Source organism: Lethenteron reissneri, chromosome 25, assembly GCF_015708825.2.
Source record: "Lethenteron reissneri isolate LAM-NWPU_2019-01 chromosome 25, ASM1570882v1, whole genome shotgun sequence".
NCBI classification, from domain to species: Eukaryota; Metazoa; Chordata; class Hyperoartia; order Petromyzontiformes; family Petromyzontidae; genus Lethenteron; species Lethenteron reissneri.
The window spans coordinates 6,708,713-6,730,457 of NC_083803.1; the positions used below are offsets into that span (position 1 = coordinate 6,708,713).

General features: G+C 47.1%; 2 protein-coding genes across 4 annotated transcripts; one reads left to right on the forward strand and one right to left on the reverse strand.

The window, feature by feature from the left end:
- Window positions 1-1,247: 1,247 nt before the first annotated feature.
- Window positions 1,248-14,845, forward strand: PRORP (protein only RNase P catalytic subunit). Of its 2 annotated transcripts, XM_061559094.1 has the most exons (8): window positions 1,248-1,976; window positions 4,258-4,821; window positions 5,082-5,129; window positions 5,973-6,108; window positions 12,113-12,220; window positions 12,697-12,845; window positions 13,028-13,223; window positions 13,820-14,845. In XM_061559094.1, exons 1-8 carry the CDS (start codon window positions 1,561-1,563, stop codon window positions 13,988-13,990), a joined length of 1,788 nt encoding a protein of 595 aa, XP_061415078.1. In that variant the 5' UTR covers window positions 1,248-1,560; the 3' UTR covers window positions 13,991-14,845. The 2 variants fall into 2 exon arrangements, with proteins under 2 accessions (XP_061415078.1, XP_061415080.1); XM_061559096.1 differs by lacking the exon at window positions 5,082-5,129.
- SLC35B2 (solute carrier family 35 member B2) lies at window positions 14,328-21,175 on the reverse strand. Of its 2 annotated transcripts, none has more exons than XM_061559097.1 (5): window positions 20,889-21,175; window positions 18,649-18,845; window positions 18,268-18,425; window positions 16,441-16,737; window positions 14,328-16,026 (listed from the first exon to the last, which is right to left on the reverse strand). In XM_061559097.1, exons 1-5 carry the CDS (start codon window positions 20,891-20,893, stop codon window positions 15,388-15,390), a joined length of 1,296 nt encoding a protein of 431 aa, XP_061415081.1. In that variant the 5' UTR covers window positions 20,894-21,175; the 3' UTR covers window positions 14,328-15,387. The 2 variants fall into 2 exon arrangements, with proteins under 2 accessions (XP_061415081.1, XP_061415082.1); XM_061559098.1 differs by having other exon boundaries at window positions 21,050-21,165.
- Window positions 21,176-21,745: the final 570 nt, after the last annotated feature.

A 21,745-nucleotide genomic window follows, 5' to 3' on the forward strand; every position in this document is an offset into this window, starting at 1 on the left:
GCTCATGTACAGATTGTATACAATATTGTATTGTACTAAAAGTTAAACTATGAGCCAAGTATAATGGCACACTCCCTAAAGGTTTGGTGGCTGAAGAAGACATGGGAGACTACCAAATCCGCTGGGCTGGGAGGTGGCCAGGAGATGGCAGTGCAACTATTAAAAACTTGATAATTGGTTCTTTACCCTTCTATCTGGCAACAAAAGGTGTCAGTTTTGTTGCCAGATAGAAGGGTAAAGAACCAATTATCATATTTTTACTGGCAAATGAGGTCCCCATAGTATTAAAAACTTACCATTAGCCATGAAACTTCATTGTTTTATTTCTTCAAATCTATGATACGTCTATCGCATTATACATGTGCAACATGTTTTATTCATTATAATTCTATGTAATTGTTAATATAAACGCGGCAGTCACGAGACAGCTTACATAATCACGAATCGAGACAATTGAGAGTGGCTGATTGTTACACAACTAAGAATTGTGCGAAGCTTTGAATGTTATGCCCTCAGATGTGTGGGATTTCTTTGGGTTCTTGGGTCTCCTATATAAAGCCAAACAGTCATGGAATTGGCAAAACATTCAAATGTAGGATCCTCCTGGAAATGGAGGTCTTAAATCTCTGTGAAATATTTCCTGGTTACATAACATTAAAAACTCGTGGACTGATTGAAACATGCAGAACAGGTTAGGTTTTCCTTAAGAGCGCCAATTAGGGTAAGACTCCTTTAGGATCAGAAACAGTATTTTCATTCCGGTTATTTTTTATCAGACCAATTCAGACCTTATTGGTCACCCCGTGCCCTTATAGATCTCAACGTTCATCCTATAAAGCCCCATCACAACAGAGAAACACAAAACAAATAGATGAAACACGTTTTTTTTGCCCGTATTGAAACGGCTGTACGCCGTATGGACGTGAAAACTCAATTTCCCTGTACAAGAATACGGGTACACCGTATGGGTTGACAGGTTTGTGTTTTTGAAGAACTTGTTGAGTTGGTTGCTTGTGCAACAGCGCCTCCAAATGTCTAAACAGAGCAGAGATCCGTTCAGAACTCAACACAGCACCGGGCTGCTTACAGGGCACCAGAGAAGGGACTGTTTCGGTTGAGAGCCTCCAATAGAATAGGTAGAACGCTTATAAGGGCCATAAACATTGATCCTTTTAAGACCCCCCCTCCTCCACCCCGTACGTGACGGGTTCCTTTAAGAGCCATAAACGTCCCGCGTCCCTTTAAGAGCCCCACAATGCATCTCGGCGCCACCCACGGGTCCACCACGTGTTCGCTGTTGCCGCTGCCACTGCACCGACTCGGATTCGAGCTCTCGTCTCTTCATTAATCCCACTTTAAAGTAACCACTTTTCTCTCGCCATCGCCCAAACCCGTCGGTCTCCCCCTGCAAAGGGCCGCCACGTGTTTCCATTGGCGGCGGTGGCGGCGATCGGACCCGCCCGGCCCCTACCGTCCCGTGGATTGACCGGGGTGAATGTTCGATTCCCCGAGGCTCTGGGTCTCTCCGTGCTGCGTCTCGCCGTCTCTCCTCGCCACGGCATGGCGTGGCGCGCACAGGGGCTCTCCCTCCGTGCCCTACGCCAGATGTGGCCCCGAGGTCCGGGCGGCCACGTGGCTGCCGCAGCCGCCGCCGCCGTCACCTCCACGTGGGGCTCCGTGGTGCCGGCCAGGGGCAATTGCACCCCGCCGCGGGCAGGCAAAGCCAAGCAGTCGTTCTTCACGAACGTGGTGAGGCCCACTGAGAAGAAGGGACAGTTCAATGCCAACGACGTCTCGCCGCAGAGGCCTTGGGGACGCGAGCAGCAGCAGCAGAAATATCAGCAGCAACGGCAGCAGGAAGAGCAACAGTGGACGAAGAATGATCAGCAATACCAGAGGTCTATGGTAGAGGCACCGGACCAACCTCTGAGCCCAGCGGATTGGGCAGCCCTGAAGAAACAGGCCAACAACCCAAGGTTGGTCTTGCCTGGGGAATGTTGCTGGGCTGATGAGGGACTCGGTGGGCCAGGGGGTTCATCACGAAGATGTCAGAAATACTGAGCCGGGTAATGTTGATATTTGTCAGTGCTTCTTCTCCACGTGATTGGAGTGGGTTTTCATGTTGTAGGGGATGATGGTCACGGTCTGGTCATCCATGACTGAACAAACAGCTATTCCTGTCTTGGCATTTGGTGTGTCACTTAATTTGGCTCATCCAAACTTTTAGGGTTCATATACTTGGTTTGATTGATATGTGATGGGCACTTTCCAGGTGATGCATACACGTGTCGCAAGTGCAGATACGCAATTTAAGGACCTTGGAAGTCGTTATGTTAGTCACCTTTCAGGTCGGTTTTCTATCTCGGGGGTGATGTGAGAGTTCAAAATTTATTTATGACATTTCTTATTTCATGAGATTTTTTTCATATGAGCCACATTGTTCATGACATGACCCTGATGGCAGGATTGTATTCTTTGTTATTACAAAAAATGTTACCAATAAAACTAAACACTAAATAATTCGCCAAAAATGCATACAGACATGCCACCCCATGTGTTATTTTTTAGCATGATAGCAAAGCCCAGAGAGACACTGAAACACGCTCTCTGTGTACTGTTAACAAATATACAGGACTAGCCTTTTGCCGGGTGTATTGCAGTAAATCTGAAACTTGCAAGTGAAAATCAGACCGCTACGTGATATTCATTGCATCTATTTGTGTGCAATTTGTAAGGGCGCGGTGACACAGATATATTTAATTTAAAGGTGATAATCCCATGTTCATCATGACGTCCTTTTTACTTTGATGTCTCAACAGCGTTAGGGAGATCACGTGATGACGTGAGGGTTCTGCCTTTGTAGTGAGGGTTGTGAGTTGACGCCGAGGAGGGGGGAGGAGGCGCCTCGCCCCCCCCCCCATGTGGAGTGACGTCACCCGCTAATTATTATGAATGAAGGGGGGGGGTGTCCATTTGGATGACGTCACTTGTTAATGCTTATTAATGAGGTGGGGGGGTCCATGTGGTGGACGTAACCTGTTCATGATTATTAATGAGGGGGGCTGGTCGACGTGGAGTGACGTCAGGAGCGTTGGACACATACATTCTTGGCTCATAGTAGGTAATAAGAATGGGGGGGTGTCCATTTGGAGGACGTCACCTGCTCATGAATATTAATGAGGAGAGCTGCTCAATGTGGAGTGACGTCACGAGCGTTAAGGACATTCCTGGGTGATTATAGTAGGTACTGTAACTAGCCTTTTTGCCTGTCCAAGGATGGGTGTATATTGCAGTAAATCTGAAATATTCATTAGAAAAATTGTTCAGCTCATGATTATTAATGAGGGGGGGGGGGGGGTTGTCCCATGTGGAGTGACGTCACCCGCTAATGGTTATTGTGGAGGGGTGCGGCATGTGGAGTGACGTCACCCGCTCATGATTATTAATGTAGGGAGGGGTGCAGCATGTGGAGTGACGTCACGCGGGGGGTGGGCCTCATGTGGAATGACGTCACGCGCGGGACGGACAGACATTTCTGGGTGATTATAGTCGGTAATATGATGCAGTGTCACTTTGCTGTGTTTACATGAATAGTCGGGGGGAAAAGTAAAAGTCAAGGCGGCCCCATAGTCAAACGAACAAATACCTATGGCACCACTCACAACTGTTGGCTCACCTGAGCTAGTCGTGGACGTTCCACATTAACTTGTTGATGACTAATTTAGATCGTACAACCACAACGAAACCTGTCTCCCTTAAAAATTTGGACCTCTTCGTCAATTCACTGCTTGATGAGAGCCTTCAAAATGTGTCGGTGCAGAGGGTTATTTAAATGATGATCGTGAAAGTTGGTGAAGAAGAAAGGCCCAGGATTTATCACCACTGACATTAGTTGTGGCCGGGACGAGAATCCAAGTCACTGGGTTAATAGTCAGCTTCCGTTAACCCACTGAGACATTAATTTGTGTTCGGTGTAGCCATAGCATAACCAATATGGTTAACTTTCCATTTTTTTATATTCCATTAAAATATTTTGACTGCACCTTAGCGCAGCGTGTGTGAGTGTATACTCTTCACTGGCCCTGTCACACCGGGGTTGATTAGAGAGAAGCCTGTTTTGCCTTTAACATTTGTGAAAGTTTGCTTTAGAGTCACTTGTATGCACTCACCCCCCATCCTGAGATTGTAATGTCCCTCCTTTAAACAAGGTCACCATGCAAGGTTGACTAACACCACATGTTATGCGTTACTTCACAGGTTTGAGTCCATAGTAATTGAAAAAATAATCGAGACTCGCGGAGACCTGGACATTGCCAAGTCGCTGCTTAACTTCGTGGCACTGGAGAGTGGTGACGTTTCCTACGGCATGCTGCTACCGTACCTGCGCTTGTGCGTGGCCAACCAGAACGAATCCGAGTTTCTGGATGTGTACAAGATCATGCGTGATCGTTACTCCATCCTCGAGAACACGGCGTATACCTTCGCCATCCGCGGGCTGTGCATGACGGAGCGCTGGCGAGAAAGCTTGGCTTTGCTGGAGGAGATGAACAGCCTCCTGCATCCTACAGCGGTGAACTACACGGACATTGTAAAGGCGGCATTGGCCAGATGCGATGTTGAGCTGGCTTTTCGGCTCTATGCAGAAATGCTGCAGAAGGACCTCCTGCCACAAGATTCGATGCTGCAGGCGTTTTTTGAGCTGCGCGGAGAGTTGGCCGAGACCAACCGGGAAAAACTGGAGGGAATTCTGCAGTACCTACGGCACAGTCAAACCTTTCCCTCCGAGAAGCTGGCCAGGAGTATTTGCGGCTGGTTTGAAAGGTACACAGCATGGCTTGCGTTGTGCACATTGGTTAACTGCATGTTTATCGATAATGAGCAGGCACCTAAGGGGTACTTTGAATGTCGTAATTGTAATTCTGGAATTTTTGGATGAGCAACACCTCTGCCGGATGTCATTTGTAAAAGTTTACAGAGGAAATGCTTATGCTGTAATGTCACCTAATTCTTTTGAGTTATCAAAAAAACATGTTATGGAATGTATAAAAATATTAATACATGTCATTTTATTTGTTTTTCAGTTTTAAAACGGAGAAATGGAAAGCAAGATACATTCACATCCTACCACAGTTCGTTGTTTTAAGTCTTCCATAAAAACAAATCGACCTAAATTTTCCCATTCTTATCAGATCTTAGAAGCTAGTAATGTTGAGCCCCATTATTGAATGAATGGGAGACCACGGGGGCTTACCAGGTGTTACAGGTGTTAGGTTGGGGCGTGTCCAGGCAATGATCGTCCAGGAATCTGATACATTCAACGTTTTGAGTCTGTCTGGACTGAAGCTATGCCATTTGTGTGGAGTTTTGAGTGTTATTCCCCTCCTATGCATGAGCTTTCTTTGGGTACTTTGGGTTTCCTTCCACTTGAGCAAACATTCGCATCGGCCAAATTTCCCAATGCAGGAGTATCCTGAAAAAGTCCTGAGGAAAGTAAAACATGTTTTATTTTTTATAATCATGGTTTTTATAACATTGATGTGTATGAGTATAATTATTTAGTTATTTCAACATGCATGCATACAAACCATACATCTTTGGAGATTACACTTGGTACTGTGCTAACATAAGAAGTGTGGTGCTCAGCTGCTTTTGCAGTGACGGTCAAGTCGGACTTTCAAATTCCTTTGGTGGGCTACACATTAACACATAACTCAAAGGCCTATTGCAGTGACAGAAGATACGGGGCTTGCTAAATTAAAAAAGATGTCAATTTGAAATGTCCCTCTCGAATACCCGATCAGTGCGACCAAGATGTAGTGATGGTTAAATATCGTTTGTGGGCCATTTTGAAGCAGTATGAAATTAAGTAGCGGTGGTGTATCGGGCCCACAGTAATGTAAGTTGCCTACCCTTGTGCTAGAGTTTGCGAGTGTGCTAGGGTAGAGCTGCTGTGTTGTGTGTGCTGTTGCCAGGGCAGAACACTGTCCAAGTTGCGGTGGGAAACTGGAGTCGATCCATCTGACGGAGGGCGAGTACAAGGAGTTGCAGGAATGCATCATGAACGACGTCATCAAGGGGCATGACATCTACCGCAAGACCACACCCGCTGTGAGCAACGCACATGCTCCACACCGGCACAAGTGAGCGATAGGATGCTGCTACTGCTGTCATGCAATATATGCGTAGAATCATGTGCGTAAAAATGTATTATACAGCATGCAGACTAGATGGTGTACGTCGTAGTTGATTCACGTAAACCCTGCGGCCATTTGCGGTGCAACATATATGGCAAAACAAAATAATATTCTTGAATCGAATGTTGACTACAAATTGTAATAATTAACTAGCTGTACTACCCGGCTTCGCCCGGGACTTGTATCCACCACGGCCGGCCGCCTTTGTCTCCCCAGTGGCGATGTTAATACGCCACACCAGTTACTCGTTTGAGGCTGAGTCGACCTATGGGAGGTTCAAATAATCTTGACCGGTGGTGGCCATGAGCGGGAATCGAACTCGGTTCGCCGGGTTGGTATCGCAGCGTAGCGTTAACCACTACACCCACCGCTCCTCACACACACAGACGCACAGACACACACACAGACACACACACAGACACACACACAGACACACGCAGACACACACAGACAGACACAAACAGACACACAGACACACAGACAGCACGCTAACCACTACACTACCGCTCCCCACACACGCACACACACAGACACACACACAGACACACACACACAGACACACACACACAGACACACACACAGGCAGCACGCTAAGCACTACACTACCGTTCCCCCTACACACCACACACGCACAGACACAGACACACACACAAACACACACACAGACACACACACAGACACACACACAGACACACACACACAGACACACACACACAGACACACACACACAGACACATACACACAGACACACAGACAGCACGCTAACCACTACACTACCGCTCCCCACACACCACACACGCACAACAACCGCCATTCGCCACTAAGTGGCGGTGACGTCACCACGATGCTTGTGCCAGGCCAAGTGCACCTTGAGGCCACGTGAAGTGTCGAAAGCCCGCTGGCAGGAGGTCACGGGGCAGACCCAGGTGCCACTGGTCGACTGACCGAGATGACCGAGATGACCGGCTGATGCACCACCTGTGCCCCCTACTGTGCCAACTTGCTGTGCTTTAGCCACCCGGCGCTCCGCTCGTTGTTGTGAGCGTCGCTCCTCCGCCCTCCGTTGTTGTTGGAGGGCGACTGCCTCCAACTGCCCAGTAGCGTCCTTCACGAGCCTCCTCCACTGAGGCCGATCTTGACACCGCTGGTACCAGTCATCGGCAAGTCCACTCAGCTCCACGTCCTCCTGTACCACATCACTCCATCTCTTCTCCAGCCCGTGCCGCGCCCGTCTAGCCCCCTCGATCCGGCCGAACAAAAGCTGTTTAGGCATGCGGTGGCTGGGCATGCGGGCTACATGACCCAGCCAACGCAGCCTTGCCTGCCGGAGGGGCTCACTGATGGGACTTTGCCCAGATCTTTCAAGGATTTGTGAGCTCCTCACACAATCCAGCCTGGTTAAACCCAGGATGGATCGTAGGCAGGCCAGCCTAAATGTTTCCAACCGGCGAAGATGCTCCACCAGGGGGGTCCACGTCTCGCAAGCGTAGAGAAGGGAGGGAATGACCGTGGCCGAGAAGACCTGAAGCTTCGTGCGGAGCGACAGACCAGGTAGCTTCCACACAGCGTTACGCAACCGATGAAAAGATATTGCCGCTCGACTGATTCGGAGTGAGACCTCTGCTGATAGACTGGAGCCGGTCATAAGCACACTGCCCAGGTATGGGAAACTCTCCACTCTCTCCACAACTGCCCCATCACCAATTGGGAGTTGTGGGGGTGGAGTGTCCGATGGTACAAAATACCCAGGCAGGTGCTTGGTTTTGGTGGGGCTGATGGTAAGGCCCCACCTCTTAGTGGCACGCTCCAGTCTCAGCAGCAGCGCCTCCAACTCCTCTTCTGAATGAGCAGCTATTACCAAATCATCGGCATACATAACGTGGTTGACCAATAGGGAGCCATCCCTTGATCGCACCCGGGCGTCGATCAGCCTCCCATTATATCTGTACCAAACGGAAATTCCCCCGGTACAGCTATTGAAGGCTTCACGAACTACGCGGTCAAAATAGATGTTAAATAATGTGGGAGCCAGAGGACATCCCTGTCGCACCCCAAGGTGTACAGGGAAAGGCTCCGACTCCCGGCCACGTAGTTTTACCCGGGCCCGCTCACCATCATGAAGGTCCTTAATGATCGTGAGCAGAGGGTCAGGGACTCCGAAAGCACGAAGAACAACCCAGAGTCCAGTCCTACTGATGGTATCATAGGCCTTGACCAGGTCAATAAAGCAGAGATGTAGGTCTTTTTGGAATTCCCTACACCTCTGCTGTAGCAGACGGACAGAAAATATGGCATCTGTGCAGGACCGCCCTTTCCTGAAACCGCATTGGGGCTCCGCAAGCCCCTCCTCAGCGTGCCTAGCAAGGCGATGTTGAATAATCCTTGCCAGGACCTTACCCGGCACACTGAGGAGTGAGATGCCCCTGTAGTTGTTACAGTCTGTGCGGTCCCCCTTCTTAAAGAGGGGGACCACCAGGGCATCCTTCCAGTCCTGCGGAACCCGTCCAGTGGTCCAGACTGTTGTTATGATGTCATATAGGGCAGTCTGTGCACAAACGCCACCCTCCCTCAGCATTTCGCTTGGGAGATCATCTCTGCCCGGTGCCTTCCCTGGTCTCAGACTCCGGATCGCCCTCAGTACTTCCTCAACAGCTGGAACCTCAGCCAGCCACTCACAGGGGGTGACCTCTTCCAATATTTGAGGCACCGCAGCCTCAGCAGGGTTATCCCCACTTTGTGCCATGATGTTTTCCTGGCTGAGAGAATTTCCCTCCCCCAGGACCTCACAGAAATGCTCAGCAAATCTGCAAACCTGTTCCTGGGGGTCGGAGATTGGATCACCGTTTTTTCCTCTAATGATGGTAATAGGTGTGGCGCTGCAGGTTACTTTTTTGATGGAGTTAAATAGTGATTTGTGATCACGGGCCACTGAGGCAGACTCCATCTCCTCAGCAACCCGCGACCACCACCCATCCTTACAACGCCTTACGGCTCTCCGAACTTCCGAGCGAAGGCTGCGGTAAACCTCCTCATTCTCTGACGTGGGATGCTGTAGGCGATGAGAGTGGGCCTGTCGCTTTTTCTCAATTAACCTGAACACCTCCTCTGTCAGCCAGGGTTTCTGGGGAGGTCTGGACCGCGTACCCAAAGCAGCCATTGCAGCTGCATGAGTCACAGTCCTAAACCTCGCCCATTTACCCTCGACATCAGGTGGAGTGGGGGACGATGCCAACCCCAGCTGCAAGCGATGATGAAATTCTCGCTTGCAACTTTCATCAGCTAACTGAGACCAGGCCACTTTTGGTTGGAATGGGATCCTGGGTGTACACCCACCACCGGAGTGGAAGAAAGGCAGGCGCATCTTACAGATGACTAGTCGATGGTCAGAGGACAGATCAGCTCCACGGTAGGTCCTGGTGTCAAGGACATGGGTTCGCATCCGCTGGTCCGTCACTATGTAGTCCAGCAGATGTTCTTGCTTGGACCCGGCATGTATCCATGATGTTGTGTGGATGCGCCGATGCCGGAAGAGCGTGTTGGTAATTACAAGCCCATGGGCTGCACAAAAATCTAGCAGCCTCCTACCGTTATTATTGAGCTGATCTGGCCCATGCCTTCCAATCACTCCAGACCAGGTGTCAGCATCATGACCAACTCGGGCATTGAAGTCACCCAACAAGATGACTCTGTCCCGAGTGGCCACTTTAGCCAGCACCTGTGACAGGAGGTCATAGAAAGCGTCTGACTCATCGGCTTTGCTTGCATCCCTCCACGGATGTTCGTCTTCGGTGGGGGCATAAGTAACCACGACCACCACTCCTCGCCTCTGGTTGATGGGAAGGCGAGCCCAAAGTATCCTGGGGCTTACAGCTTCCCACACCTCACCGCCACGCTCCCACGCCCCCTTCATTCTTTTGTTCAGAAGAAGAGCCACACCCTGTTGTTTGGCAGTCTCCTGCCCCGAGTAGAGGACTGTCCACCCCTCATGGTGGCAGGAGCCAGAACCGGTCCACCGGACCTCCTGAATGCCACAGAGATCCAGGCGGTACCGGTCCAGCTCCCGACAGAGGAGTGGCAGCCTCTCCTCCGCAGTGAGCGTTCGAACATTCCACGTGGCCATCCGCAATGGTTTTTTGTTGTTTCTGGAGGAGCCCCGAGGGTGAAAATTCAATCTCCTGGCTCCGCCAAATGGGGTTTGGCCAGGAGACGTCATAAAAGCCTGACCCCCCGGGGCCTCCGGCACAAGCTTATTTGTTACAGGTTTATGTTTAATTCGTGGTTTAGTGGTAATGAATTGAAGGTGGAGGGGTTACCAGCCCCTCACACCCGTCCAGAGCCCCCGTTTAGCCACTGTGGTGGTCACAGACGCCATGAGGGGAGAGGCCAATGGGCATTGGCCCTCCCCCCACAGCACTGCCCACGACAGTGTTGCCCGTCCGGCACCGCGAGGAGGTAGGAGGTTGTTTGCCACACACACAGACACACACACAGACAAACACACACAGACACAGACAGCACGCTAACCACTACACTACCGCTCCCCACACACCACACACACACACACAGACACACACACAGACACACACACAGACACACACACACAGACACACACACAGACACACACACAGACACACAGACACAGGCAGCACGCTAACCACTACACTACCGTTCCCCCTACACAACACACGCGCACACACACATACACACACACAGACACACACACACAGACACACAGACAGACACACACACAGACACACAGACACACATACACAGGCAGCACGCTAAGCACTACACTACCGTTCCCCCTACACAACACACGCGCACACACACAGACATACACACAGACACACACACACAGACACACAGACAGACACACACACACAGACACACACACACAGACACACAGACAGACACACACACACAGACACACACACAGACACACACACAGACACACACACACAGACACACAGACAGACACACACACACAGACACACACACACAGACACACAGACACAGGCAGCACGCTAAGCACTACACTACCGTTCCCCCTACACGTCCATAGGTACACATACACGCGCTTGCTGCAGACACACACATACACACACATGCATACACACAGACATACACATACATACAAACACACACATACATACACACAAACACATACACAATACACACACACATACATACAGACACACACATACATACACACAAACACATACAGACACATACATACACACATACATACAGACACACAGACATACACATAAACACATACACACATAGTCATGACCCGGCTTTGCCCGGGACTTGTATCCACCACGCCCGGCCGCCTTTGTCTCCCCAGTGGCGATGTTGATACGCCACACCAGTTACTCGTTTTGAGGCTGAGTCCCTCCCTCGCCACTCTCCCTCCCTCGCCACTCTGCCTCCCTCGCCACTCTGTAGAGGACGTGAAATTTGTATGAATTTACCTCAGAGTGGCGTGTTGGGTGTCGAGGCCTAGCACCGTGCAGAGCCTCCCGCCTTGCCTGATTTTCCCACCCGGCGAACGCTGGGTACGGGTGCCGGTCCCCCCCCCCCCCGCGCTATTAAAAATGGCGTCCACCCCGCGGCGAAAAGTTGCTACTCGTTGCCAGGGGCAACCGCCGTCCAATGAAAGCGGCGAAGGCGTCGTTAGCTGTTGCCAGGGGCAACCGCCGTCCAATGAAAGTGCGTATGGTCCGAAATCCACACACACATACACAGACAGACAGACAGACATGCACGATTTTATATATATAGATTAAATCAAGAGGGGGCTTGTAGATAAATGCCCACTCTGTAACATTACTGTATTAGTTGTGAAATTAAATTAAATGGCACGTTGAGGTTAACATGTAGATTATGAAAATCGCTGCTCCCACTGTCGTTTCCAGGAGCTGGCGCGCTTTCAGCGGCACATTGACAGCAACGGTCCCTATGACGTGGTGGTGGACAGCCTCAACGTCTCTTACATCGGTGGCAAATATGCTCAATCACAGATCGTAAGCCTTGCATTGTCATAAGGATTACAAGCTCTATTCTAAATTATTATTGGCTGCTGTAATATTTTATACGTGTTTGCCGTAGGTGTAGCAATAATCTGATATTAATCTTCTAATTGTACGAGAATAAGTTGAAAACTGCAGTGCTTTATTTTCTTTAAAGCCCATTTAGATGTACTGTTTTACATAGAGCTGGTAAAAATTGTTGCAGGGATGTATACAAGTCTTACCGTTTTACATTTACAATATAATTTTCACAATTTGGGATTTAAGGTAAATGCATCCTCATGTGGGTCTACTCTTCTAAATCATGCCACATGATATTTAACATGCAATAACTGTGCCAATTACTCACAAACATTATCTTAACAATGGGAAATGAAACCAAGGTAAATCGGCAATGACATGCCGAGTTGAGGTGTTGTCAGTGGCTGGATGACTGATCTTTACCAATCTGGTGCTTTTCTGACGTGCAGCTCATGGATGTGGTGTCTCACCTGGCTGAACACGGGAAGCAGGTGCTAGTGCTGGGCCGGCGACACATGCTCAAAAACTCTAACTCTTGGCTTCGTGAGCACATGGATATCGTGAGGACGCAAGCAGACTGCTTCTTCATGGAAAACATGTAAATCAACGCAATTCCTCTACGTGCTACATCACCGTCAGCTATGCAGGCTTGCTTTGATTAATTGAACTCGTGAGAAATTGGGTATTCAATTTGATTAGCTACAGTGTGATTCACATTTAGTTTTATGCAGGCCTTTAATTCTCCATATCCACCCCACCCGTTCAACACGACGCTTGCAGTTCCAAGGACGATCCTTTCCTGCTCTACGCGTGCCTGCACTCCGGAAACCACTGTTGGTTCGTGACGCGTGACCTGCTACGCGACCACTGCGCGCGCCTCACGGAGCCCATTATGCGCCACCTCTTCCGCAAGTGGCAGCGTGGACACCAGCTGGTGTTGGAGACCTACATCCCCAAGGGACAAATCATTTTTAAGGTACCTAAAACTGTCACTGCATGAGCAGTTGGCACTTGGCCTATTTGTTTAGGCCAACTCTTCCATTGGTGGCTGTATTTTTCCAACCGCAAGGTCTAAAATGTCTGCTGTCTAAATGAACCAACTTTAATGTATATGTTAGTATTAGGCACGGTTTAAGGTTGAACAAAAAGCACAGGACAGAATTTATACAACATAACATGCTTTCATACACCATGCTTTATAGTCCTGGTAACCTATTAATGCTTTTCATTTAGATATTCATACTGGAAATGACCCACGGATTACAGAAGATCCAGTAATATGATTGACCTTGTCTCTAACTCGTGTCTTTCTACTCTGGCCATTCTCTAATAATAGTGCACATCTTCTCTTTGTATAGCAGTATTTTATGTATTGCTCAATATTTGTGTTCTTTCTTTGTACTTTAATATATGACCATTACATGAGGTAAACCACTTGAAGCACATTCTCAATCCCTTATTAAACTTTATATAAAATCAAGAGAAATTCAAAAATAAAATCAATATAAATGCAACTCTGTTGAACTATTGAACGTTTAGATGAAGCTTGCTAATTATGCAATGTGTTTGCAGACGGTGCCGTCTTTCGATACGGTTTTGCAGACAACGACAGGGAGCTGGCACATCCCATACGACAAAGATGGAATCGAGAGGTCCCACATTCAGGTCCCTGGAAACTGGGTGTGCATGCACAAACAAAAATCGCAAAGACGACTTAATAACTTACTTAAAGACTCAGAATGACAAAATAGCCTCAAACCACCTCATTGGCTCGTAATTTTAGAGAAAAAAATTGTGGAAAATGTGTGCAATTAGACATGGTTTACCGTTTAGCCTTTATTTTACATGCACTGATAATTATGCTGTATTTGCAGTTGTTTATACAAAATAATACCCAGTCAAGTTGAAAATGTTAAACTGTACATATTGTGTGCAAAGCATTCACTTTTAATTATACAATTGTAGATATACACATTTTACAGTTTGTGGGTTTTTGGTTTCTTTGTGGAAACGTACGACTTCTGCAGAAATGGTTATGTTAACAACAGCACCACCACCACACATTGTTACGCACCAATAGTTCTGTTGGTACAACGTTTTATTTTGTGCATATTAATTTGCAGCAACTGACATTCAGTAGGGATTAAAAATATATCAATGCATTCCCTACTTAGTATTCTTTTTAAAATAGAAGAGTAAATGTATACAACTCCCCACGACAAGAACCGAAAGCACTCTGGAAGTTAAAGCACGTTGATAAAACATCCACACCATCACCCACTCCAAACACAGCAAAACAGTACCAAAAATATTGCATATTGGACAAAATGAGCAAGTGCGCAGTTATTGTTTTTAAATGCCTGCTTTTCCTAGCTCTAAATTATAACCGGACCTGACAATGTACAGTCGGCAATACAATATTCTAGGAGGCACTGATGTACAAAGAAATGTAAATGAGTACAAACAAACCGTATCATTAAGAGCAAAGTCTTTTTTTTTACAGCACTTGCTAAATCTCATTATTTTGCAAATTTAGTATTTTGCAATAAAAATGTTAACTATAAAACAGGAAATGGTCGAATAAAAACGAATCCTGGACTGGATGTACATGTGAGAAACATGGCAAACGAATGCATTTTTAAACTGTTAATTATACACCCGTGACTACAGCATTATTGTTTCTGTAATGCACATTTTTCAGAGCTCAAAGAAAAGGACATCGTTATGACTATTTTTTTACAGCAAGGCTGTAGGAAAGCATAGCATCTGCCCATAAACATTGTCCGTTAAAGCTTGCTGTAGTTCCTCCCAACAGCCACTTGGCTGTCAGAGGTACCCTTCAAAAAGGGTAAATTGGGTAAACAAGACAGGAGGAGGAGCTTCAAGCAAGGGTACACAAGATAAGGGAACTCAGGATATCCACTTAATCAGTGCTGCCAGCTCCAAAGCAGCCATGTCCATCCATCTAGGCTGCTTTTTAAAAAATCTGCAATGAGTAAATAAGTTTCAGCTCAGGACTGTTACCCAACACTTATAGGAACCTTTCACCAGACACCAAAGGTGGGGGGAGAGGAAATGAAAGTAAATGACACCAGTAAAAAAATAACAAATTAATGTCTTGCACGTAAAAAACAGAAAAGCTAAACTCGTTGCACGACGGGCAGCGGCTGACGGGCCGCACTGCGCTTGCGGCGTCCACGTGCATATACCCGCAGGAATAGTGCAAGAAACACTACGCCCACCCCGAAAACACCCACCAGGCCCATGTGGTGTCCGTATATGAGGCAGGAAAGCAGAATGGCCAGGGCCTGCCGTGTAGTCATGATGAGTGTGAATATGGCAGCTCCAAAGTGATTGATGGTGTAGAAGATGAAGAGCTGTCCACTCGCCGAGCACATGGACAGCAGCAGCGCGTGCAAAGCGAAGTCGGAGTGACGCGACATGAACGACAGCCCCTCAAGCAGGGCGCCTTGCTCGAGCAGAGAGCACGTCGTCAGCAGGCACGAGAACAAATTGACACCAAACATCATTTGCACGGAAGACATGCGATACTTGAAGAGGGCATCTTGCCAGTTAGATGTGAAGCTGTCGAAGAGGATGTATCCAGCGAGGATGACTAGGCCAGAGAAGGTAGTGACTGTTGAGGAGTGCTTCTCTTCGCTGTTGGAAGAGAGCAGGAACATGCTGACGCCCACCGAGATGAGCCCAGCCGTGAGGTACTCCCAATGCTCGTACGTCTTGTGTGACACCAGCTTCCCCATCAGCATGACAGGAATTACCTGTGACACAGCGTGACACAAGGTGTACATGTGGATTTAATGAAAATCTCTTGGTCTCCCGCAAGCATTGATGGAACTTTGGGGGTTAAACGCTGAAAGCTATTTTGGTGTTTAGCATAATTTACTTTAAGCAACATGATTATTATTTGAGCCAGAAAGAAAAAAGCGACCTAAAATTCAATCTATAAATGTTATTTGACTAATTAATTGAGTTGCATTGGTTTGGATTACTGCATGCTTATATGATATCTTGTGTCTGAGAGGACATGAACCACTCGAGATGGAGTGATGAGATCAGTTCATGTGCAGATGCTGGATCGTGAAAGGTAGTGACAGCTTGGGGAGGGGCCTTCATCCAGCATTAGACTGCTCATGGATGGTGATGTGATCTCTAGCTAGAAGAATTGACTTTACCTTTGAAGCCTTAGCCAGCACTTGTGTGGGGAAGCTAACGAACTTGAGGGCCTCATACTGGCACCAGCTGCTGAGGATGTTGGACATGGAGCAGAAGGAGTACTTGTACATGGGAGCGCCATGCCGGGGCTGCTTGGTCATTGCACAGCAGAGGCCAGAAATGGCCAGCGCCAGGATGCGGTTCATGAAGACCATGAACTGCGAGTCACGGAATGTCTCACCACCGCCCTCCTCGCCCTTCCCATACTCGCGCGTCATGACACGCTCTTGTAGCACACCCCACGTCAGGTACGACACCTTCAAAGGCAAGGGGGCAGCAATGCAGAAAGAAAATGCAGACATCAGGAGTTTACAAAATAGTATTTTAAGTGCCTAGGACTGGGTGTGGGTAAGAGACATGCTCGAGGGCAGTATTGCGATTGTCAAAGTTACATTTTTCTACAGTACTGCTTTACCAGTTTACTCGATGAGTGGCAGGTTATCAACATAAGTTTATGCTCTCAATTTGCAAGTTATAGTTGTTAAATGACATATAGCTTCAATGCCTTAATATCTTTGTGAGAGAAATTAATATTGACTACATAGACTATGCCTTTTACCAGATCAACCGGAATGCATTTGATCTGACCAGACCTCGGACAATGAACATGCGCTCAAGCCTGGGTATTGCTTGCATGGGTGACGATGCATAAAAGAGTTGTAGGCATTTTGGGCAGTCGACGGCAGTGCAGGAAAACCCATTATGTATTCCCCCCCCCACCTTTAACCGGCACTGACCAGATTGGTGAAGTATGGACAATTAACCCTCACTGACTGCACAGCGTGGGGAGGCCCTCATCCAGCAATAAATTAATAGTGCAACACTTAAGGTTGCCAATTTTGTTTTCTTGGATGAAAACAGCATACATCTTTCTAAAAAAAATCAAAGCTGAATAGCTACACTCGAGTGTGCAATGGTTGTGGCACTAACAGATTAAACCATTCAATTCGCTTACAAAAGAAATGGAGATTAGTGCTGTTTCCAAGTTCCAAGGGCAAGTGGTTTATAAAACGGCAGGCTACTAATGCATTTACTTTGGAAGCTCCACATTTGCAAAACCTTAAAGGTTAAGATTTTACTTAACAATAAATGTTCACCGATACTGCACCAAAGCTGTTTGCAAGATAAAAACTCAAGTTACATCGGAATATATTTCACATGATTTTATTTTGTAAATGTATGTATGTTGCACTTCTATCGCACCATATGTAGCAGTTAATATTAAAGCTGTAATATTGCAGCTGTAATGTGAGTTGGAGACAATAGTCCAGTCTGTAATCTTTGGGACCCTAAAAGTGCCAACCTTGAATGTTAGACACTATATTACCATCAACCTATTTTAGACCACGCAACAGAAAAAGCCAATGTAGACAAAGCTACAGCTAAGGTGTTCCAAGAGAAAATGTATGCTCATGCTAAACGTGATAACGCTTGAGTTTTCTTGGATTTTTTTATCCCAAAATTGTTCATTCTTTCAGGGTGCATTTTGGTGTCAGTGTTTCCGGACAATCATGGACACACCCAATTCCATATGCAAGGACCATGGAGTGCTATTTTAAAGTAAAATTCAAAGTACCCATTTACAGTTGAACAATGATCCCGTTTACTCATTTTTATTACACATACAGCGAATGCTTCGGAGGCATATCCAGTTTGTGAAATATACAGAAATGTACATCTACATTAAGTTCACAATGCTTATTATGCTGGTCTTCATAAATTAACCAATTTCCCCTCGAGAAGATGTATGGCCGAGTACTGAGTTGCATCATGGCTGCACTTCTCACCTGCAGCCCAGTGATGCACATGACGAGCCGGGCAGCCTGCTTGGCTGTGGAGCTCTCGACTGCCTCTGACACTAGCGTGGCCGATTCCCCCACAGTGCCCGTCTTGTCCTCGTTTCCAAAGACGCACGCGCGCACCAAGGGAAAGCATTTGCCATGCCCTGCACAAAGATCACACGCGCCACGCTCCTGTATGCAGCTCTGTTTTGCTTAATGTCGCAAGAATCTCACTATTTTCATAGGTACGCCACCAGACTTTTTTTTTATATATACATGACGTTTGCAGAAAACTTAAGAAAAACAAAATGAGTATGCTACAATAAAACTTAATTTTAAAACAATATTGTAACAAATGAAGGTAAAAAATAAATAGGCATAACAAACCTGTCTCCAGGTAATTACGGTGCTTTAGGTAACGGATAAGTAGATATCCAGGTAGGATTATGGTACTATATCCAGCCATATTTATGACGAGCCGAAAAACCCAGAAGTCTGTCCATGATTCTTCCAGACTCTCTTCAGTGCTCGCAACTGTGGGCCACAGCATGGCCATGACCAGTCCCAGCCACAGGCCTTCAGACCTGTACATATGTTAATGGAAACAGGTTACAATTGGTAAAATATATTTAGCAGTGCATAAACAAACTATCTTATATTTATTACATGGAATTGCTTTGCACATAAATACAAATAATTTCGAAAAAGATATAAATTTAATAAGACTGCACAGACACTACTTTAGTATTAACACTACTTTATTATTCCATGTCAACATGGAATACTAACATGCTATTTAAATATTATAGATAGCTAGTCAAACATATTGATGGAATTAATCCATTCACCAGCTGGATGTTGCACTTCACATTACTCATAAGTTGTGTTGAAATCTGACTAATGGAAGATGAATTAAGACTCTGTGCGAAAGTAACCCTCCCCCTATTGGATGTCATGTCTAAATATGAGTTGGTGATGTAACATTTTCAGTTTGGACAAGCAGCACATGACAGAGAAAATGCACTAACGGGAATGGTTCACCTCAAAGTAAAAATACTAAATCAATAAACTTAATGTAACCGAATATTTTCCAACTTTTAATAGCCAATGCACTGCATAACTTGGATATGATTTTATATTTGACCTAAATACCTCTTGTCGGTGTTACTCGTGTAACTTTGCATACACGCAGAATATGAATAATCAACCGTTGTATATTTTTTTCCACAAAACTACCTTATGAACACTGCCCTGCACACCCTCAAATATTGCAGTTGAAACGCACATTTAAAGAGACGAAATATTTGTGTTCCGTCTTTCCTCCAGACCAGCCTATTATCTAATGCACATCTATGTACTATACAGTATTTAAAGTAATGTTGGCAACTCAATAGAGTATCTTCTTAATACGCAAGGTCTGCATTGCACACGTATATTGAATGCCACAACTCTATCCGAGTAACTAAAACGTGTACATACATTTTTAGTAAATATATTATTGGATTATATAACTTATGAGCGGTTGAGTTTATATAGCAAGGTTGGCACCGAATGTATCCAACATACGTGGCACCTAATCGGAGGTGAGATTTACATAACTGCTTACCATAAACGTGTACAATAAATACAAAACATAGGTCAGTTTGTGCAAACACGAGCACATCTCCAATGCCCAAGAGCTGGCACGTGGATTCACATATCTATGAAGGCTTACCTATCACTGGGCGACCATTCGCTTTTTTCTCATTGGTAGCACACACAATAATAACATTTTCCCAGTCAAACACATGCGCTCGATAACAGATCAGCATTGCAGAGCAAAGATCCACAACGGAGTGTTTGTCCATTAGTCATGTCCTTATTTAACACCGTAAAATTCTGCGTTTCCTTATTGACAGACGGAGGAGCTGCTTACGTCAATGCTCTTAAAAGTTAAGCGAAATAGAATTGCCTTCGGCTCTGCAAACCACCTCGGCTTGCAGTTCTCCAATACCATGCGTCACATGTCAGTCCAGAATCATTCCCCAGATGTCATCGGGGTCAGAGCACTGCTGCTGCACATACCTGCTGAATGGCAAATGTGATAAGGTAGAGAATCCTGCGGGGGTGATGATGAATGCGAGAACCTGCACTTAATGTCCGAACTACGTGAAGTCTGCGTAGAGAAGTTCTCAAAACTCTCCTCTTGCAACCCAAAGCTAATCAAAGCCTAGTAATCCCAAAGTCCAGCGTAAGCAATAAATCACAACTGCTCAACGACTTCACTTAGAATGTACAACTCGCTCACACGCACCACTGGCTGCAACATCTCAAATGGGCATTGGCGTTGGTTGACCCCGAGTGAAGTGGGTTCTTTATGGGCCCCCTAGCTCCCAAGCTCCAGTTCCCTCTGTAACCCTGGGTCCACACACAAGTTCCCAGAGTTGCCCACGGAAGGCAATGTCCCACCGAGGTGCTCTTAAGATTCCGCTCGAAAAGGTCTTTTCCGACACGACACTAACTCAATTAAACGACCTGGCTCTTGAGAGAGCAACATATACCTTCCGTGGAGTGCGAGGGGGGCTCCCCTCTCGACCCCCAGTTCCCATCGGGTCTCCCCGGACCCCCCACGACAGCCCCCCACTTACCCCATATCGGTGCGCACCGCTCCCGAGACCCGCTTCGTGCCGCGTCCGTCCGGGTCGAGCCACGGGCGCGCTCAAGCCCCGCGGCCCGTGTACCCACACGTCTGCTGTCACTAATGTTATTATCGCTGCTAGTATCTCAATCTGCACCGGCAATTAATTACCTGACGCTGATAAACAATGGGCCGCCGTTAATTCATAATTGAGCGGAGAGCCGTAACCACTGCTGCTGCTGCCGCTGCCACCGCCGCCGCCTCCGTTTACTGTACGCGGCCACGAGTGGAGACAGCGGCGTGACGTCATCGCGCAACAGCCCCGCGCGTTGCGTGGTGACGTCACCGATCGGTTTATTGGGTTGTGGGTGAGAGCATGCGTCATTACGCACGGCGTCGTGTCGTCATCGCGCAGAGCCCCCCCCCCCCCTTCGCCCCACCCCCCCCGGAACGTCCGGCGAATGCGAGGGCGTCACCGGGTGACGGCCACGTGGGCAAGCTGCCACGTGCGTGCGCCCACGGCTCGCGGTGGCTTTTAAAGCTGTAAGGGATGGGACCCCAACACATGATGTTGTACTCTTGTCAATGAAACTTAGCTATACATCTGAAAGGCTATAAAGGGTGTCTGCAACAACTCGGCTGGCTCTTTCAAATGTATATGTTGCTCTCTCAAGAGTCAGGTCGTTTGATTGAGTTAGTGTCGTGTCGGAAAAGAACGCAGAAATTGAGTTTTTGGTATTGATTTGAAGCTTTTTGTGTTTTTAGAGGAATGTTTGATTAAAATACGAGTAAAAAAACGAATGCGTGAATGTTTTAGTAAGATCTGCTAGATCGGCGTTTGTTACGCAGGGTACAGCTAGTATATTT